At 37.9% G+C, this 12,198-nt stretch overlaps 1 protein-coding gene across 2 annotated transcripts in view; it reads right to left on the reverse strand.

Annotated features, from left to right (window-relative positions):
* Positions 1-3,295: 3,295 nt before the first annotated feature.
* Positions 3,296-12,198, reverse strand: part of CEP126 (centrosomal protein 126) — a gene marked incomplete at its 3' end in the record, with an annotated part of 86,770 nt that continues 77,867 nt past the window's right edge. For both annotated transcript variants that reach the window (XM_084250577.1, XM_084250576.1), the window contains exon 11: positions 3,296-3,358. In XM_084250577.1, the coding sequence (XP_084106703.1) occupies positions 3,296-3,358 (63 nt within the window). The remainder of the gene's footprint in view (positions 3,359-12,198) is intronic.

Below are 12,198 nucleotides of genomic sequence, written 5' to 3' on the forward strand. Positions count from 1 at the left end.
CTACTCTGGTCGATTCACCCACCTTCATCCTAGAAAGTCCCCACCTATGAAGATTCTATCACCTAGCTTATTTTCTCTTTACATTTGGTCCATCAGTATCCTGGTGCCTCAGCATCTTGGCCTCCTCTTCTTACCCAATCTTAACCTCTTAAAGACTATGAATATGATCACATGAATATGACATGTCCTCAGATGGCTTTTTACCTCCTTCCCTACTCATGCCCTTGTCCCATCAATAATAGTAATTCAGTCTATTGCCTCAAGCAACCACTCTTCCAGATGAACAAAGTTTTGTGATGAACAGTCACCCTTTAAGTTGATGACCATACACCTCAAATTTCTCTATCACCATTCATTTTCAAGGTCTGTGAGACAACTTTCCTGCATCTCTCTCTCTTACCAAGTCACCTGTTCAACCTCTATTTTCTTACTCAATTGATGGGTTAACGTATTTAACAGCATGTAAAAGCTGTCAGAGAGAACATCATCATATTTGGACAGTGGTTCCATGGAAGACCAACTTCTGTCTTTGCATTTGAGCCTAATTGCTTTCCAAGGGTACTGCTCCTATAGATGTCTTCTTGAGTCATTCTGAACTGTATGCATTTATGCTCTGTTCTAGAGTCTGAATCCTTCTATGAGAGGATTCGGCTTTCAAGCTTCATCCTCTCTTTTCCTCTCTGCTCCACATCTAAGCAAGCCCATGAGCCAGAGTGCCTTTGCCTCTGGTTCCAGCAGGAGATTCAGCCTGAGCAGGGTACCCTCAGCCCAGCCCACCCCCTAACCATGACAAACACCCCCCAACAAGCCAGTCTCCATTCCTAGTTCGATCAAGCCACCATGCTATCTCATACCTGCTGGAGAAGCTTGGCCTGCTTTCTCCAGAGACCTCAATTATGTACCAAGTATACTTTTTGTACCCTCCGGGTATGTGTGTAGCAATCAGCAGTCTCCACAGATGAATCAAATGTTGAGTGGAAGTCCATCTGCTGCTAAAGAATGGTTTAAACACTTTAACACCTTCTACCTTAAAAAAATGTGCTTGCTAGAATTTCAGTTAGACTGTTTCAACGGGCCTCAAAATAACATGGCTTACACATGACAGATGTTTATTTCATGCTCACATAAATATCCAAGCTTATGACCATGCTCTTCAACTCCACCACCACCTTGGATTAAGCCACATCTGCCCTGCACACTGTTATGCCTCTAGTCTGTCTTCCAGCCAGCATGGAGAGGGAAGTGGTAGAAAGGGCACAGGCCTCCTGTGCATACAGCTCAAGACTTAGTCACATGACTGTTTTTAGCAGCAAAAGAGGTGGGTGACATTGGTGTTATGATGAAGGCCAGGTACCTGTAAAACAAACTACTAAATAAGAAAGGGAGGATTCAACATTAGAACTGGTAGTCTTTGTTCCTCAAACCTTCTCTTAACTTTACATTCCTGTGGTAAGAAGTCCCCAAATCTATGAATATGTTAAGTTACATGGGAAGGGCAGTTAAGGTTGCTGATAAAATTAAATTTGCTTATCAACTGACTTTCAGGTATATATCTAGGATAATGCAGGAAGACCCAATGTAACAGTAAGTCACCTTAAAAGTGAATCACCTTAAAAGTAAGTCACCTTAAAAGTGGCAGATGGGGGCAGAAGAGGAGGTCAAAGGGATGCAACATTAAGACTTGACCCACCCTTGCTGGTTTGAAGATGGAGGAAGGAGGCCATGAGCCAAGGAATGCAGGTGGTCTATAGAAGCCCAAAAGACAAGGAAATGAATGCTCTCCTGGAGCTTTGAGAAGGAAACAGCTCTTCTGATACCTAGATTTTAGTTGAGTGACATCAGTGTCAGACTTCTCAGCTCCAGAATTATAAGATAAAAAAAATTGTGTTAAACCATTAACTTTGTGGTAATTAGTTTTTCTTTTGTTGGTATCCCTAACTCATAGAGCAGTACCTAAAATATAGAAATGGCTTGATATATTGAATAAATGAATATTTTTGCCTTGATCCATTATTTTGATTTGACACTATTTGCCAGATTTTAACTCTTGGGGGCACAGAAATGAATGACAATCTCTGCCATACAGAAGATACGAGGGTTATTATTTGTACAGAGGAGGTAGGAGAGTGGACTACAAGGAAGAATTGGAGACAGTTCATCCTAAGCAGAATTTAGAAGCAGTTTTAAAAGTTTATCAGGTAGGTGTAAGAAGAGTGAGAAGGAAGGGCCTCAAGTGATAGTGTGTATACTGGAAGAGAGGCCATGAACTAGCAGGTTGTATTTGGGAGAATTATGGAGTAAATGGTGGTAGGAAAGGTAGTAGTGAATATGATGCAAGGTAAGCAGGGGACCTCAGAAAACGAAACATTTACATACCATATACCATGTGTAGGGTGCAAATTTTCTCTAGTAGCTGAAGCAGAAGCTGTGAAAGCTTTTAAAATGGGATAGATCTAAAAGATTTTCATTCTGGTCTTTTCACTCACACTTTAGAAGGGGCATTCTAGCAATCCTATTGGTACCAGAAGTGAAAAATTCAGCTTGAAATAGGTTAGATGAGAGGCGATGAGGGTGACTTAGAAATAGTTGAGGGAGAATGAATGAATGGCTGTGACTATCATAATCCTATGAAAAATTTAACATAATACATCTTTTGGTTTGGCTTCTGTACTTTAAAAAGTAACTTCTAATATATAAATGTGGTTTTCCCAGTAGAATTTTTATTGAGAAAAGGTCACACTGATCAGGCAATTCAAGTAACCCAATAAGGGTTGCAGTTTATTTTTCCTACTTACCATTCAGTTCCTTGTGAACTTTGCTAGTGTGGTTAGTTCTTTAAAGACCACTTGCACCTGGATAAAGTGATCAAGCAAAAGTACATGCAGACCACTTACATGAGATATTATTAACTATAAACTGTTTACACCACTGTGAAAAAATTTAGAAGAATTTATTAGGAATTTCAGCAAAATAAAACTTCACAACTATAGCTAATACATAATTTGAATAAAAAATCCTTTGTTTTGTTTAAATATAATGATTTATTTCCAATAACATGCTCATTAAAAACAATGAAATAATTCCATTCATTAAAAATGCATTTATCAATAAAAATACATAATAAAGTATAATTTGTAGCATAAATGTAAACCAGTCAATTTATATGTTATCCATATTATGATTAACTTTCTTGTATGGTTATAGTGTTTTAAATCATTAACAAAATGCAGAATTATATAATATATTTACAGATAATTCTTAAAAATAATGATTCAATAGTTACTGTTACACTTCATCAGTATTTTCTCTGCAGTCTGTACCCAACATCAGGAGATAGACTGGTCCTTGGTTGGCCGCTCTGGAACATAATTTCAGGATATTCTTTTATAGTATACTCATAGACTTTAATCTTATAGATTTTAATTTAGATATAAATTAAATATTAGAGATTTTACTATAAAATGTTAGATTTTTACTATAAAATATTAGATATTTTACTAACACTAAACTCAAAATTCCAGTTCTCAAATGCAACAGATACATCAATTTCAACATAACCAAGAATTAGTTTATGTAAGGGCATCATGCTAATTATAATTCACAGCCCTTACTCTTTGCTATTGGTAAATGTTCTTAAGAAGTGCGTTTTATCAGAACCTGCTATGTAAATAGTCAAAACTTAATAATTTTATTTCCTACAGGAAGCACATGGAACTCAAATATCGAATAGGTAGTTTAACCACATATATTGGGCAAAAAAACCTAAGTTGTTTGGGAAGATTATTGTTAAAAATTCATTACTTTTAGTTTAGAAAGCAAATAACATGCCATAAAACAAAAATTCTGCTCTCAGACATAGTTTTTACATTGAAAAATTGTAACTAAGCAGGGCCTCCCTGGTGGTTCAAGAGGTTAAGTTTCAGCACTATCAAGCTATCGCCATTTACTGCAGCATGAGTTCCATCCCTGGACAGGGAGCTACCCACATGGCACAGCAGACCTCTCCTGTCTCACCTGCTGCTCCCCTCAGCAGTGTATTTCAGTGGCTCTGCTCCCCACTCTGTCTCTGGTGAATCTTCTCTAACCTCCCCCCTCCCTGCACCTCTGGCCTACACCCCAGTTCTTGTATGCATAAATAAATAAAATAAATCTTAAAAAAAATTGTAACTAAGCAATGGCAGGTATCTGGAGGGTGTCCTATAGTAACCCTGCCACACTCTTGTGTGCTTTTGTCTCCTGTCACATGAAAGCTACTTGAAGACAGGAAAGCATTTTCCTTCTTCTACTCCCAGCCCTAGCAGAATGCCTTCTACCTGGTAAGAACTAAGGCAAGGTCTGTTCAATGAACAAAAAAAGACCAAATGGATAACTTCTACAAAAAACAGCAACAAAATTCATGCGTGAGGTGGGAGGTAGATGAATGTATAAAGTTCACCTAGGTCATGAGTTTTCTAGGGAGAGAGATAACTTCTGGAAATTAAGACTCAATTTTCAAATCTTAAATGAATGTCCTTTCACTTTTTGGTTTTGAAGTAAAATGGATTTATTATGTAATTAATGGTGCAAGGCTGAAAAAACCTAATTCTTGAATCAGCTATATAATACATATAAATTATAAAGTTAGACATATGACTTTATACATTCAAAACAAGATTCTTTTAAGTTCATGTGAGTATGAAAACAGTGGCACTCAAATAGTAAACAAAATAAAACAATAATAGAAACTTAGGTGCAACATCTATGAAACAACAAATACTCCCATATGTGCCCATATGTGGAGTGATGGAAACCTTTAAGAAAACTCCCTACTAATTTGAATGAGGCTAGCAACTGTCCTAGTGCATATACAATACAGTTTTGGAGGTTACTTGTGTCATATATAATGTATAGGCATATGATTATATATTGTCTTTCTAAAATTTACATACCAAATCATTTTATTTATTTGAAATGCAGGAGATGCAAGAACATATTATGAAAGCTTTTAAAAGACAAAAATATATCTAAAGCCCAACTATTTTATTCCCAGCAGAGCACTAAGCTGCTATTTATTCTTGTTTTGAAAGAACTCCAGAAGTTTGGACTTCTATTTTCTGTACTCAAAATAGATTATAAGCAGATAAACAGACTGGAAGGCAAGATACAGTTTGAAATAAGCCCAAGTGATAAAAAGAAAACAGGGGATAAAGACATAATCTGAAACTTTGCATCTATCATAAATGCTAACCTGAATGTAATAATGAAAAAACAATAGGAAAATCCAGATCACAGAACATTTATCAAACAACAAGACAACTGGCCTGGACTCTTCAAGAGTGTCAATGTGTACAAAAGACGGAAAAAGAACAAAAAGACTTTTACCAGGGCCACCCTGGTGGTGCAAGGGGTTAAGCACCACAGTATGGGGCAGTCTGCAGCCTCTGCAGCACACGTTTGAACCCTGGGCAGCCAGGGGGAAATCCACATGGTGAGGCAGACCTCTCCTGTCTGGCTCACTGCTCCCCTCAGCAGTGTATTTTGGTCAGTCTGCCTGTTCTGTTCCCTGCTCTGTCTCTGGTGGATCCTCTCACCACCAACCCCCCCCCCCCGCCCCCACATCTCTGGCCTGTGTCCCAGCTCTTGTATGCATGGATAGACAGATATTTTAAAAAAACCGTTTTTCCAGATTTACACAGCAACCAAATGCAATGTAAATTCCTGAGTTCGATCCTGTATCAAGGAAATAAAATAGACACAGAGGATATTTTTCTCCCAGACAACTGGGAGAGTCTATAACAGATGTTCTATTAATATGAAATTTCATGAGCCCCCAAATGCCAGGTCCCCTCTGGCCACCAGTTGTCAGAGCCCAGGGGGGATCGGGCTGGCCTCCAGGGCAGACTGCAGGCACAAAGAAGTGCTCTTTGGACTCGCCATTTTAGAATAGGGATCTTTCCTCCAACTGAGACTGCTTGGAACTGCCCCCACAGCCAGAGGTAAGCTGAAGGCCCCCACAAGCCAGGCCCCACCTGGCAGGGAGTGGGAGCCCAGAGGGGGATCCAGCAATTTGAAGCCCAGAGAGCAATCCATTCACTCCACCTCCAGGGCAGTCTGTGGGACCTCAACACAGCTTGGGAATCAAACAAACACAGCAGGAGGAGATATTCTGTGACAGCGACCATTAACATATTCATAGTATCACTGCCCTACTGGACTTCTGGCATAACAGTATTTGACTCGATTGGACCACCAGTTTCCAACATCCCAGAAAGAGTACACCAAAGAGATGCTAGCCAGTACCAGCGACACAGTGTCCCAATGCATAGGACAAATTAGAAAACAAGCAGCAGGGAGAAGAAAAACTACAAGCAACCAAGCAAGTCCTCAGGGAAAAGACATACCACAAAAAGAAAATCACCCATCAGATTGCAACATCAGTGACTTGGAAGAACTCCTGAACCTTCCAGAAAGAGAGTTTAAAATTGTCATGATTGAAAAACTGACAGAAGTCATAAAGGAAAACAACGATAAGGGAAAAATAATCAACAATCAGAAGATGAAATTGAGTCCCTAAAGAGGGAAGTGAAAGAAATGCAGGAGATCAAAGGATTAATGGAGGAGCTAAAGGACTCTGGGAAAAGCAGTGATAGCAGAATAGATGAAATGGAAGAATGAATAAGTACTCTCAAAGACACAGAAATAAGAAGAACCAAAACAGAAAAGGAAAGAGAAGTACAAATGAAAAAGAATGAAGAAAGACTTCGGGAACTATCTGACTCCATAGGAAAGGAAATATAGGAGTTATAGGAATCCCAGAAGGAGAGGAGAGAGACAGGAACAGAGAAAATATTCAAGGAAATAATTGAAGAGAACTTCCCAAACATGAAGAAGGAGTTGAAAATAGACATACAAGAAGCAAAAAGAACACCAGACTTCCGTGATGAAAGGAAAAATACAGCAAGACATATAATAGTAAAGCTCCCAAGAATCCAAGACAAGGAAAAAAATAATGAAGCTGACAAGAGGGAAGAAAGAGATAACATTCAAAGGAAAACCAATCAGGCTGACATCAGACTTCTCTGAAGAAACACTATGGGCAAGGAGAGAGTGGAGGGACACAGTCAACATGTAAGGGGGAAAGGATGTCCTGAGCTAATTCCATGCAGGCTTTGTGGACTCCACCCCCACTCCAGACCAAAGCCATCAAGACATTGGGAAAGACAAATCCGTCACAACCAAAGGGAAGGTGGCTGGGACCCGAGGGTGGAGTTAAGCAGCCAGGTTTGGTATAAAAACCAAACACGTGGGCCTTGGAGGGCTTGCTCTCTCACTCGCCTCCTGGCTTCACGCCTCCTGGCTTGCGGCCAGCTCTCAGAGTGCCATTTGGGATTCCAAATCGGTGGATAGGGTAGGATGCATTTAAAACTTTGTCTCCCACTTTTCTCCCTGAGTTGTACATTTCCTCATTTGCCCTTCCCTTGTAAATAAACCTTTTATTAACCTTTCGTGTGTGCCTGAGGTAGAGTATTGATAAGTCCTTTTAAGCGCGCGGGTGAGGACCCACAGTCAGGCAACCCGTTTTGTATTGGGGCTGCCCTATAACAAACAGACTCCATGACAACAAATGCCAACCAAGAATACTCTATCCTGCAAAGCTGTCCTTCCTCTATGAAGAAAGAATAAGGACCTTCCCAGACAAAGAGAAACTCCGGAATTTCATCACAATTAAACCCCTACTCCAAAAAATACTATATGGAATCCTAAAGCCAGAACCAACAGAGGGATGAATAAGAGTGAAACAAGACCACAAAAAAAAATTATTAAAAAAATAAATAAAACCGGAGAAAAGACAAACAAAATGGCATATACAGACACTAACATATCAATATTACCTCAATGTAAATGGACTAAATAAACTCTTCAATAAAAAGACACAGAGTTGCAGGCTGGATTAAGAAACAAAACCCAACCTTTTGCTCTCTCCAGGAGACTCACTTAACTACAAAAGATAAAAATAGACTGAAAGTAAAAGGATGGAAAACAATCCTACGAGCAAATGGACCAAAAAAGAAGGCAGGAACAGCTATATTTATATCAGATAAAAAAGATTTCAAACTCAAAAAGGTAAAAAGAGACCCAGACAGTCAATACATTATGTTTAAGGGGACAATACTTCAAGAAGAAATAACACTCATTAACATATACTCACGAAATGAAGGAGCACCAAAATATATCAGACAACTATTATCATCTCTGAAAACAAACATCAGAGAAAACACATATGTAGTAGGAGACTTCAACACACCACTATCAACAATGGATAGATCAATGAGACAAAAAATAAGTAAGGACATTAAAGCTCTAAATAAGGATGTAGACCTCATGGGCTTAACAGACATCTATAGAACACTAAAGCCAAAAAATCTGAGTACACATTTTTCTCAAGCGCACATGGATCATTCTCCAGTATTGATCACATACTGGGACAGAAGACAAACAACAACAGATACACCAAGTTGAAATCATACCAACCATCTTCGCTGACCATGAAGGCATCAAACTAGAAATAAACCATAAAAAGAAGGCAAGGAACACTCCTACCTCATGGAGATTGAAACCCACACTATTGGAAGACCACTGGACTAATGAGGAGATCAAAGAAGAAATTAAAAAAATACTTTGAGTTGAATGACAAGGAGGACACCAATTTCCTAAATGTATGGGATGCAGCAAAAGCAGTATATAGCAATACAGGTTCACAGCAACTAACAAGAAAGAACTTAAAGAAACAACCTAATCTCACAGCTTAAAGAACTAGAAAAAGAACAACAAAACTCTAAATCCAGTAGAAGAAAAGAAAGAATAAAAATCAAAGCAGAAATAAATGAAATCGAAAATAAAAAAAACAATCCCAAAGATCAATGAAACCAAAAGTTGGTTCTTTGAAAAAATAAATAGACAAACCCCTAGCCAGGCTCACAAAGGAAAAATGGGAGAAAGCACAAATAAATAGGATCACAAATGAAAGAGGAGAAATCACAACAGACACAGCAGAAATAAAAAGAATAATCAGAAACTACTATGAACAGTTATATGCAAACAAGTACAACAATCTAGAAGAGATGGACAAATTCCTACAACTCTACAATCACCCAAAGCTAGATAAAGAAGAAATAGAACACCTAAACAGACCAATTACAAGCAGCGAAAATGAAATGGTAATCAAAAACCTCCCCAAAAACAAAATCCCAGGATCTGATGGATTTATAAATGAATTCTACCAAGCATTCAGAAACGAATTAGTGCCTATCTTTCGCAAACTCTTTCAAAAATTGTGAAGGAAGGGATAATACCAAATACGTTCTATGAAGCCAACATTACACTAATACCAAAACCAAACTAATACCAAAATCTCTCTAATGAACACAGATGCAAAAATCCTCAATAAAATTTTAGCTATCAGAATCCAACAATGTATCCATAAGATAATTCACCACGACCAAGTAGGATTTATTCCAGGGACACAAGGATGGTTCAACATCCGAAAATCAATCAATGTGATCCGACACACCAACAAAAAGAAATATAAAAACCATATAATATCAATAGATGCTGAGAAAGCCTTTGACAAAGTACAACAACCATTTATGATAAAGCCCTTTGAAATTCTTGGGATACAAGGAACATACCTCAACATCATAAAGGTCACATATGACAAGCCCATAGCCAGTATCATTCTGAATGGTGAAAAGCTGAAAGCATTTCCATTAAGACCTGGAACAAGATAAGGATATCCACTCTCACCACTGCTTTTCAGTATAATACTGGAAGTCCTAGCCAGAGCAATAAGACAAGAGAAAGACATACAAGGAGTCCAAATAGGCAAGGAAGAAATCAAACTATCACTATTTGCAGATGATCTGATAATATACATAGGGAACCCCAAAAACTCTGCAGAAAAACTAACCTAATCAATCAGTTTAGTAAAGTGGCAGGATACAAAATCAACACACAAAAATCAGTAGCCTTCTATACACAAACAATAAATCTGAAGACAAAATCAAGAAAACCACCCCTTTTATTACTGAAACAAAAAGAATCAAATACTTGGGAATAAACCTAACAAGAGAGGTAAAGGACCTATACAAAGAAAACTATAAAACTCTGTTAAAAGAAATAGAAGACACAAAGAAATGGAAAGACATCCCCTGCTCATGGATTGGAAGAATTAACATGATCAAAATGGCCATCCTACCAAAAGCAGTTTACAGATTCAATGTTATTCCAGTAAAAATTTCAATGACATTCTTCAAAGAAATACAACAAATATTGATGAAATTCATATGGAGCCACCAAAAACCCCAAATAGCCAAAACTCTCCTGAAAGAAAAGAAGGGAATGGAGGCATCACACTACCAGATTTCAAACTGTACTACAAGCCATAATAATCAAACCTGAATGGTATTGGAACAAGAACAGACACATGGACCAATGGAACTGAATAGAAAATCCAGAAATAAACCCACAGATTTATAGTCAACTAATCTTTGACAAAGGAGCAAAGAATATGCAATGGAGCAAAGAAAGTTTGTTCAATAAATGGTGCTGGGAAACTGGGTTGCCACATGCAAAAAAATATAAACTAGACCACTACCTCACACCATGCACAAAAACCAACTCAAAATGGATTAAAGAACGAGACATAAGACCTGAAACCATAAAATATATAGAAGGAAATACAGGCGAAACACTACATGACATGCACCTCAAAAAATGTCTTTACAGACACATCACCCAAAGCAGTGATAGTGTAGCTGGGACTACATCAAGTTAAAGAGCTTTTGCACAGCAAAAGAGACAATAACCAAAACAAAGAGAAATCCCATCTACTGGGAGAAAATTTTTGCACACAACACTGATAAAGGACTGATTGCAAAAATCTACAAATAGCTGATGAGACTCAACAAAAACGAAGAAAATAATCCATCAAAAAATGGACAGAAGAGCTAAAAAGAAACTTCTCCAAAGAGGAAATGCAAATGGCCAACAGGCATATGAAAAAATGTTCAACATCACCTGTAATCAGGGAAATGCAAATCAAAACTACAATGAGATACCATCTTACACCAGTGAGAAAGGCACATATTAAAAAAAAAAAAAACTAGCAACAACAAATGTTGGGGAGGTTGTGGAGAAAAAGTAACTCTCCTGCACTGCTGGTGGGAGTGCAAACTGGTCCAACCACTATGGAAAGCTGTGTGGAGATTCCTCAACCTACTAAAGATAGAGCTTCCATGTGATCCAGCAATTCCACTCCTAGGTATTTACCCAAAGGACACAGAAACATTAATTCAAAAGGGCATCTGCACCCTTATGCTTATAGCAGCACTATTTACAATAGCTAAGCTATGGAAACAACTCAAATGCCCCAAAATAGATGACTGGATCAAGAAGATGTGGTATATATACACAATGGAATATTACTCAGCAATCAAAAAGGATAAACTCATGCAATATCCAGCAGCATGGATGGAGCTAAAAGGGATCACGCTCCGCAAAATAAGCCAGAAAGAGAAAGAAAAATACTGGATGGTCTCACTCATAGCAGGAATTTAGAAAACCTAAATAAGGGACCAGGAAAAAGACTAATCATAATAAAGAAAAAATCAAAATCAACAAGCAACTATAAACCAGAGACACACTACGTTGGAAATGGGAGGAGAGGAATGATTAGGGTCAAAATAAGGGGGGCAGAATGGTATGGGGAATATAACCAAAATGAAAATGCATACATTGTGCAAAAATGAAAAATGATGTAAGAATTATATAAAATATATTAATAAAAAATATTAAATTTCATGGGTGTAACAATGGTATGTGCTTAAGTAGGAGATTCTTCTTAGCTGAGTATGTATGCTAAAGTGTTTAGGAGGGAAGTATTATCATGTCTGTAATTAACTTTCAAACAATTCAAAAATGTGTGTGTGTGTGTGCACATGTGTCTTTATTCCTTCGCTTTACCTAACCTTCCATCCCTCCTTCCCTCCATCCTTCCATCCATTCCTTCCTATTCCTTCATTCCATCTGTCCATCCATCCATCCATTCATCCACCCACCCACCTATTCACCCATCCATCTATTTGATAAAGCAGCATGTGACCAATTGATAAATCCAAATGAAGAGTAAAATAACACAGAATAAAAATAACCCACAAAATG

The sequence above is a fragment of the Talpa europaea genome (genome assembly GCF_964194135.1).
Source record: "Talpa europaea genome assembly, chromosome: 12".
Classification (NCBI taxonomy): Eukaryota; Metazoa; Chordata; class Mammalia; order Eulipotyphla; family Talpidae; genus Talpa; species Talpa europaea.